Source organism: Macrotis lagotis, chromosome 2 (assembly GCF_037893015.1).
Source record: "Macrotis lagotis isolate mMagLag1 chromosome 2, bilby.v1.9.chrom.fasta, whole genome shotgun sequence".
Lineage (NCBI taxonomy): Eukaryota > Metazoa > Chordata > Mammalia > Peramelemorphia > Peramelidae > Macrotis > Macrotis lagotis.
Genome location: NC_133659.1, coordinates 243,234,649 through 243,255,999, shown reverse-complemented (window position 1 = coordinate 243,255,999; position 21,351 = coordinate 243,234,649). Strand labels below are relative to the sequence as shown.

The 21,351-nt window shown below is 38.4% G+C and overlaps 1 protein-coding gene across 1 annotated transcript; it reads right to left on the bottom strand.

The window, feature by feature from the left end:
• Positions 1 to 15,493: 15,493 nt before the first annotated feature.
• ODF4 (outer dense fiber of sperm tails 4) lies at positions 15,494 to 21,022 on the bottom strand. Its single transcript, XM_074225580.1, has 5 exons — positions 20,772 to 21,022; positions 20,081 to 20,334; positions 16,431 to 16,604; positions 15,948 to 16,082; positions 15,494 to 15,835 (listed from the first exon to the last, which is right to left on the bottom strand). The coding sequence occupies exons 1-5, from the start codon at positions 20,786 to 20,788 to the stop codon at positions 15,759 to 15,761; spliced, it is 657 nt and encodes a 218-aa protein (XP_074081681.1). The 5' UTR covers positions 20,789 to 21,022; the 3' UTR covers positions 15,494 to 15,758.
• Between the last annotated feature and the right edge of the window lie 329 nt (positions 21,023 to 21,351).

Below are 21,351 nucleotides of genomic sequence, written 5' to 3'. Positions count from 1 at the left end.
TCTATCCACTGTGCCACCTAGCCTCCCAACCTTTCTCATTTTAAAATGATAAAAATCCTGTTCCTGAACCTGGAGTCAGTCGGGGTGGCACCTACTAGTTTGGGGGATCATATGAACATTACTTGTCACATTAGAGTTTCAAAATGATGTGTTCATTATTTTTGCTGAATTTTGTGGGGGGGTTTGGGGGGGAGGTTTATACTTTTGAGACAGAGAAGCATACAAGGGACTTAGTAGAATTTTTTAAAAGATAATAATAAAATTGATCTAAAAATAAAAGTGCACAGAAGAGAGCAGAAGGGATTTAAAGGGCCAGAAAAGCAAAGCACCATGTCTTAACTTTAATATTAAACCTAAAAGACTTAATCTTTACCACATGGACCTGGACTTTTAAAAGTTTTATATGTAATTCCCTCTGCTCTAGGTACACAGGAATATTCGTTTCTTATCATGTGTTGAATTCATAATAAAATGTGAAAACTTAAAAAAAAATGAAAAGAATCAGCAAAGGAACCAAGTGTGACTGTGGCACCAGAAAAATATCTGCAACAAAATCCATTAGGCAACTATGGGGAAATCCTATTCAAAATGCATAAACTACAAAATAAATAAACAATATCAGGAACAATAAACAATACCAGTTCCCCAGGGACATTCAAGATATATAAATACATTTACAAATCTGATCCGTTCAGTATTTACTCATTCAGGGTTTTTTGGTGCAAATCAAAAATACTCTGAGGTAAAGATGACAAAAGATGGAAATGTATTCCATGGATTGTAGGAAGACAAGTACACTAATACACCTAGTAATAGTAGTGTATTACCTGGTAATACAGTTTAGTTGTATTCCCTGGTAATACAACTTGGCTGAGTTGTAAAACAGCCAATATTCTAAAGCAACCTTTTTATGCTGAAAAAAATCTGCCTATTGAGCAGAAATCTGACAGCTAAAGTCTTTTCCTTCAAGAAGGTCAAAAGGAAAGAAAGGTCACATGTATGCCAGAATATCACTTGTAGCATTTTTTTTCAGGTAGCAAAGAATTGGAGGCAAAGTAGGTACCCATCACTTTGAGAATGAATAAAACTATGGTACACAAATTCAGTGAAATATTTCCATGCTATAAGAAAGGACAAATATGATGAGAGCAAAGCAACTCAAGAAGACCTATATGAACTGAAGCAAAGTTAAGTAAGCAGAACCAAGAAAATAATATTCACAATAATTACAGCATTGTAAATTGTTTTTAATTATAAGGGATGGCTCTTTGAAAGCAGTAAAGAGAAGAACATATTGAGAAATGTAGATTATTATATATTAAATAATTTATATATTAAATTTAAATTATATATTAAAAATATATACCAAATATGAATTCATAAAAACTAGGGAAGAAAAACAAACTGATAACAGAGCAAAAAAAGCAGAGCCAGGAAAACAGTGTACAACATTGATTATAACAATGGAAATAGAATAAACAATAAAGGAAAACTAAATGCTGTGAAGCTATAATGAGCAAAACTGGCCCCAGATGAGAAATGAGATCCTCTTCTTTTTTATGTGTGTAATATTGCATATACTGTTAGACATGATCCATGTGACAGTTGGTTTTTACTGAGGTTTTCTCTTTTCTTTTTTAAAATATAGTCTAAAGGAAGTTTATAGGTAGAAGAAAAGTTGGGATTTAGCACAGAAAATAGTATTAAGTGTTCTTAATTTTTTGCATGTCACAAATCCCTTTAGCAATCTGGTAAAGCCTATAAAGACCCTTTCAGAATAATTTTTCAAATACATGAAAGAAAACAAATAGAATTGTTTGTGGGGTTTTTTTTTAGGTTTTTGCAAGGCAAACGGCATTAAGTGGCTTGCCCAAGGCCACACAGCTAGGTAATTATTAAGTGTCTGAAACTGGATTTGAAGAATTGTAAAAGGAAATCAATGTATTGAAATACAATTATACATTTTTAAAAAAAGTTTACAGAGCCCAGTTTAAGAAGTTCTGCAATCAGAGGGAACCATTGAAAGCTTTTTGAGCAAAGTAGGAATGTGATGGAGATTAGATATCTAGGCTGTATTAGAATATTTAAGCTGCTGTTATTTAAGAGGTTTCTTGACCTGGCTTTCCTAATCATCATGCCCACTTGGAGCATCTTGATGTTCCTGGACATGGGATTAAGACATGTCTGAAATACCCCCTTTCTTGCTCCCCCAACTCTTGTGAAAAGGCCACTTGGAGCTTTATTGTCATAGTTGTGGATGAGAGAGACTTTCCACTCCATTCAAAGAACATCCCATATACTTAGCACCCTCTCCACTATAAAATCCCCTTTTCCTACCATACTCTCCTTCACTGATCCAACCTACCCTCATACCCCCTAGAGTAAAATAATGGGATTATCCTCAGAGCATTTGGAATGTGTTGTTTTAAGGCCTCAGCGATGTTTAAAAAGACTGTTCTCAGGAGTGGCTAGGTAGCACAGTGGATAAGAACACTGGCCCTGGAGTCAGGAGTACCTGAGTTTAAATCCGACCTCAGATACTTAATAATTACCTAGCTGTGTGGCCTTGGGCAAGCCACTTAACTCCATTTGCCTTGCAAAATCCTTAAAAAAAAAAAAAAAAAAGGCTGTTCTCTGACTAAACCAGTAGGAATTAAAAATGGTTCACTCTACTCAGAGGGATGTGATATTGGAGATACACCAAATTGACTCTTAATGGTCTTGGGGAGTCTCAGTTTCCTTCTTTGCAGAGGTTAAAGTCAGCAACTCATTTTGCATTTTTAAGTTAATGACAGATTCCTAAACACTTTGGGCACAGAAGTAGAAATTTCTATTTTGTTTCTCAGGTGATAAAGTCTAATAAGTGTATATTGGAAAGAAATACACTTTTCGAAGATAAAAGGAACTTGACTTTGGCACTTATTGTGGAAAAGTCTCTTAACTTCTCTCAACCTCACTTTCTTCATCGATAAAATGAAGGGGTTAGACTAGATTATCTTTAAGGTCTATTTCAACTCTAGACTCCTATGTCTCTATATTGCCTAATAATTGTTTTCTAGTTCTGTTACTGATTTTGTCTCTACAACTAGATTATAAGATCTTCAAGAAGAAGGCTAATTTTATCTCTGCTTGCCTAGATTAGTGAAATAGTTTATTAGCTTAACTCCTTGCTTCTGATCTGTTTTATATTTAACTTCTGGAATAATTTTTATCCAATACCATTGTTAAATTTCCTTCTATACCAAATCCAAACTCTTCAGTCCAGCAAGTCCTTTACATTTTCATCTCTTATCTCATTTACTTCCTGTTATGAATTCTGATTGCAATGACAGATGCTTGAATTATTATTTCCTGCCTTCAAAATGCTGCTAAGCTCAACTCTTCCCAGAAATGTTTTGTGAATATTCCCTTTGATAACATCCTGTCCTATGAAGTTATCCCTTCTTCCATGTTATTTCTTTACTTCTTTTCTAGTTCTCCCCAGAATTTAAGAGAAAGTTGCATGTTCCTAATACCTTTAACTCCAGATTTATTAGCCTGTTTCTCAACCAACATCCTTTCTTCCTGCTCAAAAACCAGATTGCTCTATATTTTTTGTTTCTTATTTCAGTTTGTAAAGCAAGAAGTAATATTCTGCAGAAAAGGAGCATCATATAGAATCAGAAAAACTCTCCAGTAATATTTACCCTGGGAACTCAATTTTGGAGAAAACCATAAACTTAAGGAAACTTAGAGAAGACTTACATATAAGAACTTGGTGAGATTTCCTTCTAAAGAGTGTGGTATTCCAGTCATTGTCAATAAACATTAAGCTCTACTATGTGCTAAATACTGGGGTTACAAAGAAAGGCAAAAGACAGCCCCTGCCTTCCAAGAGCTCACAACATGTAAACAACTAAATATATAAACAGCAAGATATATAATCAACAGAAGGAAAGTTAATAATATGAAGGATCAAGAAAGACTTCCTGTGAAAGGTGACATTTTATCTGGGATTTTTAAGGAAAGCAGGGAAGTTAGGAGATGGGGATGAGGAGGAAGAATGTTTCAAGCATAGGGCACAGTCAGTTGGAAGATGGAAAATCCAGTCCATTGTCATTCAATTGAAGAGTATGTAATGGGAGTGGGAAGTATAAGGTATAAAAAGACTATAAAGTGGGTGAGAAGGACTAGGTTATGAAAGGCTTTGAATACTGAACAGAATTTTAGATTTGCTCTTGGAGATGATTGGGAATCAGTAGAGTATCAGACTTGTATTTTAAGAAAATCACCGGAGGATGAACTGGAGTGAGGAGAGGTATGGGGTAGGCTATTGTATTAGTATAGTCATGAGGAAATGAGGATCTGTACCAAAATGGTGGCAATATTAGAAGAGAGGTTAAATTAATATGCCTTGGTAATAGATTGAAAAGGAGAGGGATTATGTCAAAGGGTTTAAGAATAATGAGGAGTTAAGGATGATACCTAGATTATGAGTATAGGGGAATGGGAGAATTATAATGCTCTAGGGAATGAAAATAATAATGCCATCTATTTTGCAGGATCATTTGTAAGAGCACTTGACACAGTGTCTGACTGTTAGTAGGGCCATATAAAGCTGATTCCTTTTCCCCTCTCTTTCTCTGATAGTGATGGGAAAGTTTGGATGGGGAAAAGGTCTGAGATGAAAGCTAATGAGTTCCATTTTGGACATGTTGAATTTAAGATGTCTACAGGTGGGACAGCTAAGTAGTGCAGTGGATAGAGCACTGGTCCTGGAGTCAGGAGGACCTGAGTTCAAATTTGACCTCAGACACTTAATAATTACCTAACTGTGGGACTTTGGGCAAGTCACTTAACCCCATTGCCTCGCAAAAACAACAACAAAAAAAGATGTCTACAGGACACCCAGTTTGATATTTCTAATAAGAAGATAGAGTTTTGAGACTGAAGGCCAGCAGAGAGTCTAAACATGGAGAAGTAGATTTGAGAATCATTAGCAAAGAGATGGATTGAATGTATTAGAGCTGATGAGATCACTAAATAAAGTATTATGGGATGAGAAGAAAATATGGCCAGGATAGAGCCCTATGGTAATGGGCATGAACTAGGTGAAGATCTAGTAAAGGAGATTTAGAAGGAATGATTAGGTAGGTTAAAAAAAACCAGAAGAGGGTGGAGGCTCACTCCACTCAAAGGCTACAGAGAGGTTAAGAAGGATAAAGGTTGAGAAAAGTCTATTTGATTTGGCAGTTGTTTAAATGAAGAGGCCAGAAACCAGAATGAAGAAAGTTAGGAAAAGAGTGAGAGAAGAAGTGTGTAGACACCTACTTCTCAAGAACTTTACACACAAAAGGTAAAAGAGATACGAGACATTAGTCAGTGAATAGCTGCAGTAAGAGATTTTAAAGATGGGGATACCTAGGCATGTTTGTAGACAAGGAGGCAAGCCGGTAGACAAGGAGAGATTAGCAATTAAGTGAGAGAGTGGTAATGATAGAGGGAACAATCTGCCAGAGGTGACAAGATAAAATGGGATCATTTATTCAAGGAAAAGTTTAGCCTTGGCAAAAAGGACCACCTCTTTGTGTGAGACAAGTGAAGGAAGACATAGTGACAGAAGGCATCTGAGTGATAAATGAGGAAGAGGGAGAAGAAAGAATGGTTTCAGTTGTTTTGTTTTTCCAATAATTTTAAGACAAGGTTCTCAGCTGAAAAAAAGTATCAGGGAGCCATGGGAAGTCTGAGGAAGGATAAAATGTTTTAGAAGAGCTGCCATTGTGAGTGGAATAGTGAGTTAATTAGGGAAGTATTGCTTAACAGTAGTAAGGGCCCAGTTAAAATTATGTAACATAAATGTGTAATGGACTCAATTAGGACAGTTACAAGATTTTCTTTACCTCAGTAGCATATATGTTGGAGCAAAGACAATAGATGATGGGAAGTGATCCAAGGTAGAGCATTTGGTTCAAAGCCTGTTGGCAGTCACAGTTCAGAAACTACTTTCCTTGGCATCTGCAGTTCAGAGCTACAGACAATTCAGAATTTTTCAGAGTTGGTGTTTCCCTATTGCAGCCATTGGCAGGCTTTTGCTCCTGAAGGGTCAAGATGGCTTTTGAAGCTCAAGAAAACTTCCAGAACCTAGAGTCACTCTCTACTCTCCATTCACCATGTCTGCTAGTGTTTCCATCTGAGATTGCCTTCCTTTTGCCTACTATAATAAACTCTAAATGAATAAATGACCTAGTTATAAAAGCTCATATTATAAACAAATTAAACTGGAAAGAGATGCCTTTCAAATGTAAGTGGGTGCTGGATTAAGCAGAGATTGTATTAGCATACTCATTAGCTGCAAATTTTCTAATGTAGATGCCAAAGAATCTGCTTCCAGGAGAGTCATGATGGAATGGAACAGAAATGCCTTGGATACAATGCAGAAGAGGCATAAAAATTCTATAATTGGTTCCAGTCTGCTTACCTAGTGGTTAGGAGGAATTCTTTAGAATTGGTTACTTTTCAATTGAAACCGAAGGTGTCAAGGACCTGAATCTCTCTTCCTCATTCTGGACTGGTAATGGTATCCAGTGAGAAACAATGTTAAAATTCAATTTTACCTGGTCCACTTCTTCTACCTTGGTAGTCCCGTGATGGGAGTGATAAGTGAATTTTCACATCTTTAGAAGCTTCTGCTAATAGATTGCTCCCTTCTTCCAAAGTAAATGTGAGAAGAATTCCTCTTCCTTCATCAAGGGACTCAAGATCACCACTAAATCAGATAAGGGATCCCCCAATCTCTTTTTAAAAATTCTAAATTTAAACACCAAATGAAATGAAAATTTCTATATATATAATGTAGAAATGGAGATTGTACATATAATTTCTATCATATAGGACTTGTTTTTCTTTTCAAATCCATAATACCTTCAAGATGAAACTTTTTTAAAAATGAGATTTTATGTCTTCTGTTTCTTACATCATCATAGTTATCCCCAATATTTCCCCTCCCCCTCCCAAAGAGTCATCCTATATAACAAAATAGTTTTTTTAGAGAAAAAAAAATCAGTGCACCCGATAATATAATGAAGTCTGAAAACATGTGCTGTGTGTAACATTTGTGAGCTCCCACCTTCACATTAGGGTGGATTGAGGGTGTTTTCTTATGTCTCTTCATTTGGGTCATGCTTGATCTTTATAATTTTGTTACATCAAGTTTTTATTTTTTAGTATGCATTTGTTTTTTCCATTTACATTATTGTAGTCATCGTGTATATTGTTTTCTTGGTTCTGCCTACTTCACTCTGTATGAGTGCCTAGATTTTTCTCTATGCTTCTCTATATCACATATATAATTTTTTTTCTTTTTAAATTTTTACAAGGTAATGGGGGGTTAAGTAGCTTGCCCAAGGCCACACACATCTAGGTCATTATTAAGCGTCTGAGGTCAAATTTGAACTCAGGTCCTCCTGACTCCAGGGCCAGTGCTCTATTCACTGTGCCACCTAGCTGCCTACATATATCCTTTTTACAGCACTCTCTACTCTCTCCATTTAGCCATTCTCCAATCAAAGGATACAATGTTTCTAATTCTTTGCCATCCAAAAAGTTCTATATTTTGGTGTAATATGGGGAATTTCTTATTGATTGCTTCAGCAATGGAGTTTCTGTTTTAAAGTGTATGGACATCCTAGTCACTTTATTTGCATAATTCCAAATTACTTTCCAAAATGGGTGTACTATCTTACTAACAATGTATTAGTGTATTTATGGCTCCACAAACTTTCCTGAATATTGCTATTTTTGTCATCTTTGTCAATTTGCATGGTGCTTAAATAAAACTTCAGGGTTACTTTTATGTGTATTTCTCTCATTATTAGTGATTTGGCACATTATTACATTTGGTTTTAAATACTTGATAGTTTTTCTTTGTAGAATTATTTGTTCATATCCTTTGACCTTTTATCTATTGGGGCTAATTGGCTATTAGCCATACATACACACACACACACACACACACACACACACACACACGTATGTATACAAAAGTGTATTGATTGTATATTTTGGATATCAAATGCTTTAAAGAGAAATATGATGCAAATATTTTTCCTATTCAACCATTTCCCTTCTTATCCTGCTTTAATTTTGTCTGTGCAGAAACTTTTCAGTTTCATGTAATTAAATCATTCTATTTTAATGTTTATAATTGCTTAAATCTTTTATCTGATTATTTTTTGATAGCCTGATCAATAATGTAGGTCCCACATACATTTAGAATGTATTAAAGAAGATGGTATAAGGAATATGTAACTTTTAAAACTATACTGCTCATGGGATGGCTAGGTGATGCAGTGGATAGAGCACCGGCCCTGAAGTCAGGAGTACCTGGGTTCAAATCCAGTCTCAGACGCTTAATAATTACCTAGCTGTGTGGCCTTGGGCAAGCCACTTAACCCCATTTGCCTTGCAAAAACCTAAAAAAAAAAAAACCCTATATTGCTCATCTGTGATTCCTTCTGACCTTCCAATGTTGGGGGAATGGAATGTGAGAAATCTCCTGTTTTCCTACTAACCCTTCCTTCTCCTATGTTGTATAGATTGGAATGGGCAGAATAGCTTTAACTCAAGAGGTTATGCCCTGGTCATGCTGTTCTTACTCCTGTACAAGCTTAATTTTAACTTCATTACTATTAACTGACACACCCTGTGTGATAACATATGATGAGGAGGAACATATCAAGGAGGGTATGGAATGGGAATGTAAAGAATTGTTTTTTTTAATTTATTTTTATTAAAGATATTATTTGAGTTTTACAATTTTCCCCCCATTCTTGCTTCCCTCCCCCCACCCCACCCCCAAATGTAAAGAATTGTAAACCAGAAGTGTCTGGACCAATCCTGACTCTGAAGGGAGGAGTAGGGCTGGACTAACAGAATCAAGCTTGCTCTAGCTTCTGTATTGGGTGTGTGGGGTCCCTCTGGGGTACCACGCACCCACTTCTTGCAAGAATTATAATAAAATGTTCTCCTTTTCTCACTCTGGTCATAGTTTAATTTATGGGACAGGCCAGGTCTTTGATCAGCTTGTGCAATTGGGGAAGCAATGAGCTGCAGCACATGCTCAAACGGACTCCCTAATCCTGCTGAGGGGTTCCAAACTCAATTTCCCACAAGTGCCCTGGAATTATGGTTGGCTATCCCTTTGTTCAGATTTCTCAAGTTTTTAGATATTATTTTTTTTCTTGCTGGTATGCCAAATGTTCTGAACCAGATATAACCTTAAGCTGATATGGTTCCAGCTAAAGAGAGGCACAAAATGATATACTCATAGACCACATAAAATTAAAAAAAAAGCAATATACTAAATAGCATGGGAGAAGATATTCATCAAAGATAATATTGGTTCAGTTGGATGTAGCTCACCTTTCTATGAAGAGCCATGCCAGGGTTAGCTAGGTGGTGCAGTGGATAGAGCACTGGCCCTGGAGTCAGGAGGATCTGAGTTCAAATCTAGTCTCAGAAACCTAATAATGACTACGTGTCCTTGGGCAAGTCACTTAACCCCATTGTCTTGCCAAAAAAAAAACCTATGTCCAAGTATCTGAAAAAGCATCAATTACTCATTTTCCAGACTTTTATGCTGTAGGGTGACCAAGAAGCTACCTCAGTGGTTCAAATTATAATTCTTTGAACCAATTAAATCTTGGGGATGGTTTAATTTCCTTTTTAGGGAAAAACCTATGTTGCCAGAACTAGTCTTACTAGCATTGCTAGTGCTTCTCCTATCACACTAAACATCAGTTATTTTTTCTCTATTCTCTATTCTTCTCTTACTCCCTTAGCACAGAGAGGGACCTCTCTGTAGTCTCTACTTGGTTCTTCCTGTTTACATTCCTACCTCTTTCACTTCTGCACAAACTCACAGAGACCTCTTCCCTGGGTCCCTGTTATACCCCACCCATAAACCCTTCCCATACCCTCTGTTCCTGCACATTTCCCAAGTCCTATTCCTCCCAAGAACTTTGTTCTCTATGACCTCAATTACAAGTGACACCTTACCATAAATCCAGTTACATACCTATGCCTCCTTTCTATATGACATTTCACAAATATTCATATTGTCCCAGTCCTAAACCCACTGTGGAAATGAATGCCATGCCTTGTCTGAATTTTGGGGAAGACTTGGTGAAAGTCAGAAAGCTTCTGTTCTCATCTAATCACTTTGGACATTTCTAACTTCTTGGTTTGAGAAAAAGGAAGATTTCATTTCAAGTCACTGAAGGAAGAGATTCTGGTAAGACATGGGCAAAGCTGGCAAGTCCCATTCCCAGCTTACAATTAAAGAGATTTTGAGGAATTTGGGTAAGAAATAGGACTCTCTTAGTTGAGCTGAGTTATCTTGTGCCTTCATTATGAACTGTCTAGTATATATTTCTCTATGTATACCTTCTCTGATTTGTTTTGCTATGATTTAGACAAATGGATTCCTTTACTATTTACTCTATATTTATTGTGGAGCTGGTATTTGCTGGGAAAGGGTCAAACTTTGGATTTAGAACCTGTTCCCCAATAATAACACATAGATGGAATCTGATCATATTCCTAGATTACTAATATTTAAAGGATTAATAGTATTTCTTAATTATAAAATAATTTATATTTTTAAATATAATTATATATAATTAATAATTTTCTAGCCTGGTACACCATTCCTCCCCCCCCAAGAGAGCAAAGTTTCTGGCCTCAATTCTCCTGCTTACCCTCCTGGCAGAAATGAAAACCTCCCTCAGAGAAATAAGAGTCTAGAGGTGTCTATTCTGCCTTTCTCTGAACCAGGGAAACAGATCCCCTTTCTATTCTTACAAACATATATGCATACAGAGACACCTCTTCAGAAATGCATTTTTTTCTTCAGATCATCCAATAATTCTACATCTAATTAATAATAGTGCTCCATCTAAGTGGAGTAGTCTCATATGGACTCATCTGTCTTCTCTATATTTTTTCGATAGAGCTAAAGAAGAATGCACTGAATCAGAGAAAGAATCAGTATGAGTCACATTGGCAGAATATTCCCCTTTGCCAGGGGAAGTGAGAGTGTTACATCACAGGAGCCCCATCCATCAAAGGAAAATTAATGTTATTACCCCTGGAGACAATCTAACCAGCAGGGGGCCACAAACCTGATTTTCTTGAAGAACAAGTACACTATTTTCCAAGTATGTATGTAATCTGTATCCAGGCTTTGGTTTTCGTTTAGCTTTTCTCGAGTTTCATAGGAAAGACTGGGAATGCTTATAGATGGTTAATGCATTTGGGGCTCTTGTGATTTATAAAATCATAGATTTAGAAAGAACAGACCTTAAGGTTCTGGTCCAACTCCAACAATTTATGGATTAGAAAACTGAGGCCTGGAGAGATTAAGTGACATATGCTGGTCACAGAGCTAGGATCCAAATCTAGATACAAGTTTTCTTTCTAACTAATATCACCTTTCCTTCATCCTCCCTTCTTCCCAAGCCCCAACATTTAGTAGATTTAATAGTTCAACAAATGTTTATTGACTTCCTGGGGGTTTAGGGCTGGTTACAGTTAGGAAAAAGCATAGGAACTTTTAGGAAATTGCCCCCTTCAACTCTTAATTCTAAAGACTGTCTTTGGTTCTTTGTAATATCTGAAGGGAAAAAAAAATCTGATGAAGGTAAGGAGTTTGACCATTCTTGACAATCTAGCTGGCCTTCCAGAAAGGGCCCCATTTTGAAGAGGAGTTATCAAGTCAGAAGTGTCAAATAGACTGCAAGGGTCTGAAATGTGACAGTTAACACTTCAATACAGAGGAACTAGATTAAATTATAATTGGGAAACATTTTTAAAAATTAAAACTATAGGGGTGGTTAGGTGGCACAGTGGATAGAGCACCAGCCCTAGAGTCAGGAGTACCTGAATTCAAATTTGGTCTCAGACACTTAATAATTACCTAGCTATGTAGTCTTGGGCAAGCCACTTAACCCCACTGCCTTGTTTAAAAAAAAGTGATGCTGGTTATTGAAATTTGTAAAGTTTTATTTTAGTGTAAGGAGCAATAGTTTGAAGTCTGAAGACTTGGGTTTGAATACTTTCTTGGACCTCAGTTTCCTTAGAATAAGGAAGAACTGGGTAAACAAGGGATCACTGATCAGTTAAGTTCCCAGGTAAGAGACAATGAGGTTTTGCTCATTTCATAATTTAAAGGGTTGAATTTATGACTTCTAAAGAGTATGATGTCAGTGGCTCATACCTGAGGGACCTAGCCACAGATTGTAAGATATAAATTTGGGAGTGTCCCTTTGACAAGTTATAAACATTTTTTAAAATTTATTCTTATTTTTGTACAAATGATGTTTTTTAAACATTACTAAAATATTTTTGTTTGAGTAAACATAATAGCCCCTCCCCCCCAAAAAAATATAGACCTGCATGAGTGATAAAGTAAAGAGAAAAAAAATTTAAAATAATAATAATAATAATAATAATAATAATAATAAGTGCAGCCAGGTGGCACAGTGGACGAAGCACTAGCCCTGGAGCCTAGAGCACCCAGCCCTCGAGCCAAGAGCACCCAAACCCAAATCTGGCCCCAGACACCCAACTATCACCCAGCTGTGTGACCCCAGGCAAGCCACCCCAACCTTATTGCCCTGCAAAAAACAAAAAGAATAAGACCCAAAATAAAATAAAAAAAAATAATAATAATAACAGTAGGGGCAGCCAGGTGGCACAGTGGATTGAGCACTGGCCCTGGAGCCAGGAGCACCTGAGTCCAAATCCAGCCTCAGACATCCAACAATCACCCAGCTGTGTGACCCCAAGCAAGCCACTTAGCCCTGTTTGCCCTGCACCCCCCCAAATAATAATAATAATAAATGTGCTTCAGTCTGTGTTCCAACACCTCCAGCTCTATCACAGGTGGATCACATTCTTTATGATAAGTCCATCACAAAAGTTACTTCTACATTTTTCCACCGTTGCCATTGCTGATTGCAGTTCCCTCCATTCGTACTTCCCCACTACCATATACTATATTTTCTCTCTCCTTTCACTCTGTCCCTCTTCTTAAATGTGCTGTAGGATAGCTGAGTGGAGCAGCAGACAGATCCCCGGCCCTGGGGACAAGAGGCCCCACATACCACCCCTTAGGCCCAGCATCCACCCGGCCCTGTGGTCCCAGACAGGCCATCCAGTCCCAACCCCTTGCAAGAAGTGAAAAAGAAAATGTAGGAGTGGCTAGGTGGCACAGTGGATAAAGCACCGGCCCTGGAGTCAGGAGTACCTGGGTTCAAATCTGGTCTCAGGCACTTAATAATTACCTAGCTGTGTGGCCTTGGGCAAGCCACTTAACCCCATTGCCTAGCAAAAACCTAAAAAAAAAAAATGGGTTATATCTGGCCACTCTCCCCAGTCCATCCTCTCCTCCATCACTCACAACCCCGCTTCCCCCTGTCCCCCTTCTCTCCTTCTTACTCTAGATGTCTATACCCCATTGAGTATATATGCTGTTTAAACATTTTTTAAAAAAGTTTTAAATTTGTTAATTTGGGAAGTATGAAGAAGACCCTTAGTCAAATCTGATAGAATTATAAAACATTCAGCCATTGGATGGATGAAGAACCAGCCTACCTATGGTGGTCTTAAATAAGTTGCTTGCTCCGAGTCAGCCTAGTATGAAGGGTGGGGGTTGAAGGAGAACTAAATGTTGAGGGTGGGGAGAAGTGAGGAGGAAGGGAAAATAATATACACTAGAAAGAAAACATGTGCCTAGTTTTGGATCCTAGATCTGTGGCCAAGATAAGTCACTTAATCTCTCCAAGCCTCGGTTTCCTCATCTATAAATTGTTGGAGTTGGACCTAGAAGAACTTTAAGGTCTGTTCTCTAAATTTTATTTTATAAATCATAAGAGCCCCAAATGCATTAACCTGAGAAAGGCTAAACTGAAACCAAAGCCAGAGGTATTATAAAGGACCACCATCAGATAATTTTTTTCCTTCATCAGATATTAAAAAGAAGCAAAGACAATAGTTTTTAGAATTAAGGGTTGGAGGGGGCAATTACCTAAAAGTTCCTATGATTTTTCCTAACTGCAACCAACTCTAACCCCCTAGTGAGTCAATAAGCATAATCAGTTGAGCAAATAAAATAACCAAAATCCAAATATGCTTACTGGGTGCCAAACACAGTTAAACATTTTACAATGACCTTCTTTCTCATAGGAGCTCCTTGCAGAATGTATAATGGAGCTGAGGTCACCCTCTTCCTTCCCCCACCCCATCAGTGTGCCCATCAGAGTTGAGCTAGGAAGAATAGGCCCAGACAATATCATGAAAGGAGGTAGTTCCAGAGGACAGAGTTGCCCTTGACATGTATTTCCCCAAGGTGTTTGCCTCTTTCATGAATACTTGTGTGCCTTCTCTTCTCACCAATATACTCATTTGTGGTAGAATACACAGGTTTATGGGAGGAATATCATTTGTAATTAATGGTCTTACCATGCCATTTTACTTTTTTCCCTGGGGGGTGGGGGGTGGATAGCATTCTTTATCATAAATCCATCAGAGAAATTGCTTTAATATTTTTTTCCATGGATGTTATTTCTAGCTGTATTTCCCCTCATCCTATTTCCCCCCACCCCTATTTATTCTATTCTCTCTTTCACCCTATACCTCCTCAAAAGTTTGTTGCATCTGACCACCCTCTCCCATAATCTTCCCTCTCTTTTTATCATCTATAACCTCCCTCCTCCATTTCCTTTCTCCCATCCCTGTCCTTTCTTATTTTCCTCTAGGGTAAGAGAGATTTCTATACCCAAGTGAATGTATATGTTATTCCCTCTCTGAGTCACTTCTGATGAGAGTAAGGCTCGGTCACTCCCCCTTACTTTCCCCCTGTTCCACTCTCCTGCAAAAAGCTTTTTCTTGCCTCTTTTATGTGAAATAACTTATCCCGTCCTTTCCCTTTCTCCTAGTACATTCCTTTTCCCCCATTAGCTCATTCTTTTTAATATATTATACCTTCAAATTCAACTCCTGTTGCCTTGTCTCTATATGCTCCTTCTAATAGTCCTGATAAATGAGAAGGTTCATGTGAGTTATCAGTATCATCTTCCCATGCAGGAATATAAGCAGTTAACATCATTAAGTTCTTCATGATTTGCCCTTCTCATCTTCCCTCTCTATACTTTACCTGAGTCCTATTCTTGAAGATTAAACTTTCTTTTCAGCTCTGGTCATTTCATTCAGAAAGTTTGAAAAATCCCCTTTTTCATTGACTTACCATGCCATTTTAGCAAATGTTTTTCCTAGAAATGACTTTTAAAATGAAATGAGGGTTAGGCTTAGAGAGTAGCAAATTTAGTGTATTTGTCTGGGATCACTCATTAAAATAAATGGGAGGGGTTAAAGGACTCTCAGTTCTATGTCAGTTCTAAGCCATGATTTCTTTCTTTCCCCGCCCCTCCCCTAAGAGTTTATCATCAGCTTTAAGTACAGACAATACTTTATTCCATTAAATTAAACCCTGTACTGGATAGTAAGAAAAGAAGGTACAGAGCGGGTAAAATAGAGTCTTCCTGAGTATAATGTAGATGGGTTGGGAGGCAGGGGCTCCTGTTGGGGTTTGGTGTTCCTCCATAGATGTGGGCCAGTCAAGGTACCAAAAGGGAATGCAGGTATCATTCACCAGGATACCAAGAGACCCCCTCCCTCCCTTAAGCTGGAAATGACATTCATGTTTCCTCTTCATAGGGCAACTAAAAGATGTTGGTTTGCGACTGTAGTTGAGGACTCACTCTACAAGAAGTCCTGTTGTTGAGAAAGCAAATGGTGGCTGGGAAGGGGAAGGGGTAGGGTAGGTAGATTGTGATAACAGATTAGACCCTATTGTGATAAACAGGATTAGACCCTATCCCTGAGGACTGCCCACACCACCTCTATCTCACCGCATATGATGTATATCAGGAACACCAGCCAACCAATATAGTAGCTACTACCCAAGATCAACCTCTTTTTCATTTTCATCTCTTGGAGCCAGAGGTGAACAGGGAAAAATATGAGAGTGAAGAAAACAAAGCAGGCTAGGGAGATAGGAAGACATAGATGTACATTGGGTACCCATTCAAAATGGGATGCCCATTCAAAAATCCCTTAGGGGTTTCATCTGATCTCAGGGCATAACTGTAATGCTAGTTATCCCCTGACACATACACTGCCCCCAAAATATCTTCCCTCCTCACATGTACATAGGATTGGGAGACTACTATTCTCAGGAAGCCTTGGGGTGACATCTTCCTCCTCTGCATCAGGTTATTACACCACCCCCAGGGTTTAAGGAAGCTAATGTCAACTTTCTTGGGGAGTGAAAGGAGAAGACCCAGTTAGGAGGCAGGGGAGAATGCTGTAGGCTCTCTCTGAACCAGTCCCACCTGTAAATAAGCTGCCCATGCCCCCACTCCAGTCGAACATTTGGTAGTTTTTTACCAATGGATTGAAGATACAGTGGAACCAGCAGGTGAGAAGCAGGGCTGAAGCAAGAGAAAGTAAGAAGCTTATCTTGGCTATCTCTAGAAAGCTGCAGTATGAACTTTCTTTTGTAGAGTCTAGAGAGAGAAAAGAAAGAGAAGTGGGTGAATTGAAGGCGTGAGAAGTGGGGGAGCTGGGACAGTGTTGGGATTACCTTTCAACAAGAAAGGAAAAGTGGGGTGAAGCTGGGACTGGAGCATTATGACTACCCAAATCTGGAAGGAAGGTACTGAGAATACCCAAAGAATCAGGAAACAGTACAATAGGGCAGTATAGGCATAATTCACTCAACACTAGAAGGAAACCTTGATTAATAAGTGAGAAATATCTGTTAGCAGCAGATAGTATCTTGGAATCTAAGAGCTAGAGGGGGTCTTTGAGATCATCATGGTCACTAAATTGACAAATTATAAATGGAAGCTGCCAAAAATATATTTGATTAAAATCATTAGATTGAAATCATTAGAGGTTCATTCTCTTGATGAATTAATTTTAAGCTCCTTGATGGCAGGGACTACCTTTTTTTCCTCTTTCCTAAATGCTTAGTACAATTCTTTGAGTACCTTACATAGGTGTTATTTGAATGCCATTTGTTTTCCCTGTGGTGGAAGGTGGGGGGAGAGGCAGGAATGAAGCATGAAGATAGGATAGGAAAAATAAAAAAGGAAGGAATGAACAGGAATGGAGAGATTACAAGAAAACCTACAGGGACCAGAGGAGGAGTGAATAATCAGTGGGAAAGATTTTAGAGGAGTGTGAAAGGACCATAGTTCATAAAGTTGTGGTTGTTTCTCAGTATTTGTAGTGTGAAGAAATCTCAATTTCCTTCTTGTCTCATCAAAAGCACTATTAGCTAAATGAATCAACAAATTTTCATTAAATCCCTACAATGTGCCTGAACCATGCTGGGTACTGTAGACTAAAATAAGACAGCCCTTCTTCCCAAGGAACTTACTTATTATCCTAGGCTTCATTGAGTGAGAGTGAGTCAGAGGGTCTGAGAGGGAGGCAGATAGATGATCCAAGAAATCTGTCACTGAATTAATCTATACACTGAAAAAATTGTTATCTTCTAAACCATTAGAGAAAGTTATATTGAAGGGAAAGGCGGATTATGATGGTATAGCTATATTTTGTTTTATTTTGCTTTTTTTTCTGGACCAAAAAACCACCTCCAAACCTTACTCATAATTTGCAAAAAATAAAAAATAAAAATGAGACAAAAACTTTCTTATCTCATCAAAAGTAGTGCTTTTTGGTATAAAGAAGGAATTGTGGTATAGTAGAAGGAGCATTGAATTTGAAGTCCAAGAATTTAGATTCAAATCTTAATCCCAACACTCACTTTGATAATCTTGGACAAATTACTTAACAATTTATTTTTGTGTATGGAGCAAGCATGATCCCATGAAGCATATGCTATGACTCTATGGAGATGAACATGCACACTGTCTTCTTGCTGAAGGGCAGATTGCTTCCCTTGGCAGAGCTGAGATCGTTAACTCCCAATAGATCCCCATTTGTCCTTCACAGGATACAGGCCAGAGATTGTATCAAAGATTGACCACTAAGGGTCATGAAGGACTCCTTCAGTAAGCTATTGTGGAAGAGCTGTAGAAAGGCCACAAGTTTTGGAAACTTAAGATTGCCTCAAAGAAACCTTCTAATTCTAAAGTGAGAAAATAAACTGACTTAGATAAAAATTTCTCCTGTGAGTATCTGTCATACATAGAGCAGCCCATATATTTCTCAAGTGGATCTTTGTCAATACATGGGGTAATTGAGATGGAGGAACAGATAAAATCTCTCCAGGGCTTCCTACAAAACAGGGAGCTCCACTTCTCCAGTGAATCCCTGCAAAACCTTTCCAAATAGAGGTCCAAAATCACCTGACAGTAGGACAAGCAGTCTAGCTCAAAAAGAAATCAAACAAATTCATATGAGCCCCAACACATAAAAGGCTTTTCAAGAGAGATTAATCACATGGGATTGACTATTCCTTAGATCCTGGTCAAGGTGCCCCAACTTTAGACTCATATAGATCAAGTTCAGTCCTGGGGAAACTGAACCCTCAAGAGAGGAGTCAGGCTTCGCGCTTCTCTCTTCTCTCTGTGGCTCATTGAGTCCCCACTCTGAAGTAGAAATTCAGGAAAAATTTCTACATAAAACTTAGCTATGGTTCATATCTTAGGGTCATCTTTAGGTTTTCTCCTAAATGAGGTGAATAGAGCCTGTCTTTTTTTTTTTGGTCAAGGCAATGGAGTTAAGTGACTTGCCCAAGGTCACACAGTTAGGCAAGTATTAAGTGTCTGAGTCTGCATTTGAACTCAGGTCCTCCTGACTCCAGGGCCGGTACTCTATCCACTGTGCCACCTAGCTGCTCTGAATAGAGTTGTTTCTAGAAAAGGTACTAAAATGAAAAAGGAGAGATATTAAGTATGACAGCTATTTATTTCCTCCAATACATTTAAAGCTCAAAAGGCTCATGCCTGCAAACTAACAAATACTTAAAACATAAAATAATAATCTACCACTGCAATTGTACTCTCCCAGGAGGTAAAAGCAGCTTTGTTGGATTGCTATTCAATATTCTACAAATCTGTACTATGCCAGGCAATTCACAAAGTCCTTATCTGGTGGACAGACAGGCATGGTTCTTTAATCTTTTGAAGCCCAGAATGATCCTGTTAATAGTCATCCCCTCATCCAAGAAGTAGTATAATCTTAGGAAGCACCTTCTTCCAAGACTGCAGTACAAATTTTGGAGCCCAGGATCTTTTGAACTCATAAAGTCACCACCTAGACTGGAAATGCCCATCTTTCAGGATTGCTGCTCTGTGACCTGTACTCAGGGAGAGAAATGCATAGACAGAAGTAGCAACCAGGGATGTGAGGTCCAGTCTCAGTCTCATCAAGTAAGTACATATTCTTCCTGCCATGTGCTCAATTTGTAGTAGCCATTGCTGATGAGGACAATTCGAGTGGGAGAGAAGAAAAATTTCCTCCCACCCTTCCTGGAAGTCCAAGGGAGAGCTAATATTGGATATATCCCATGTGAAGCCCCCCAAAACAAAAGGAAAGAGCCTCTCTATAGCTCTTATATCCTGTTGAGCCCTCTCATCATCCAAATCTCTGCAACACAGTCTTGGTCTCAGAGACTGGGGGAGGGAAGGACCAATCAGGAGTTGCAGCAAAGTGAAGCATCTAATCTGTCTCTCAACAAGAGGTCAATGTGATTATCATTTCCCATGGAGTCAAACTGAGATCCATCTTAAAATAAGAGGTATTCGATTAAATCTTCTCTAAGGTTCCTTCCAGCTATAAAATTGTGAATTTGGGCCATGGGAACCACTGGAACAGACATTCCATAGAGTCTATTAAAACCTATGTATGCCCTGAACTAAGGGAGAATGAGGAGGATTTCAGGAGAATCTAGGAGTTTAGAGGGCAGACTGAAGAAACAGGAGATAGAGTCAAGGAGTGCATAATAACAGGAAATATCAGGTAACAAGGGTGGGGACAAAGGAATTATGATGACCAAAGGGAATCTCACTTGAGCTCTCGTGACAGACATGGGTGGTATAGTAATCCCAGAGTCCCCCGAAACTGTAGTTTCTGTTCTTGTGGTCAGTCTTTAACAAGGAATCATAAAAGATTTCCTTGGAGATGTATACCCATTTCTGATAGAAGATCATAGTTATCTGTAGTATGAATGCAGTCAAGCTCAGTTCTGCATTCGCCATCCTTCTCAGCCATCGGGCATGGTAAAACAGCCACCATTTCACAGGAAGATGGGGATTATCCTGCCTGAATTAACATGGAGAGTAAGATGAAGGGGAATCCCTCCATACAATTCTGTGGTGGTCCCCAGACCTCAGCTCTCCTTGTTCTTTCTTCTCAGTCTCTGACTTCATTACCCTGCCACACAGTCTGTCCTACAAATCTCACATATCCCCAACCCAGGGATGCCTCCCCCAATTCATCTTTCTCTCTTAGGGATTCATGTTTTGTGTTCTCCTACTTTTAAAAAAAAATTCCTATGACTCTTTGATCTTTTTCCACTGGCTCCATTTTTCATTGCCTCACCCTCAAATTTTAGGCTTTACCTCCTAATCACCCTCTCTCCTTTCCCCAAGACACAACTATCTTATTTGTTCCACCTCCTTATCTCACCCCTTAGATTCTCCTCTTGCCCCTCCTTAGTTCTTTTCCTGGTGTCCCTCACTCCCACCCTAGCTTGTCACCTCTGAAAACTCTCCATCAAACTGAGCAGGTACAAGATGGGGTCTAGAAGGGTTCTGGGAATCCTTTTCTTACACTTTCTCCCCTTCCCTAAATCTAGGCCAAGATTCCAACCTGGTCAAAGGGGGAGGGGGTGCCTAACTGCCATAGAACAGGGTGATAGCCACAGGAAGTAACAGAAAGGGGGAGGGGGAACCTTGTGAAGATTGCCCATGAAACTGCAAATTTGTCATGTAAAGCTTGTTATTCCCTCCAAATACACAACAAAATTATGTAAATTTATTTTTGTTCTCTTTTTTCTTTCTATTTATTAGTTCTTTCTCTGGATACAGATAAAGTCTTTCTTCATGTGTCCTTTATTTTGAATTTGTGTATTTAAAATAGTAAAAATTACCCTGTTGCTCAAAATTGTTCTTAAAACAAAATTGCTGTTACTGTATACAATGTTCTTGTGGTTCTGCTCACATTGCACTTTATCATTTCTTGCAAGTCTTTCCATGCCTTCTCCTAAGATCAATGAACTCAACCTTTCTTATCAAAGTAGTATTCTATCACAACCACTTACCACAGCTGGTTCAGTCT

What these genes read in the sequence shown, in the direction of transcription:
- ODF4 (XM_074225580.1), bottom strand. An exon ending in CATGGGCAGCTTATTTACAG is followed by an intron (nt 16,083 to 16,430) that starts GTGGGACTGGTT and finishes CTATCTCCCTAG; the next exon opens with CCTGCTTTGTTTTCTTCACT. An exon ending in CCTGATATACATCATATGCG is followed by an intron (nt 15,836 to 15,947) that starts GTGAGATAGAGG and finishes TCCCCTTCCCAG; the next exon opens with CCACCATTTGCTTTCTCAAC.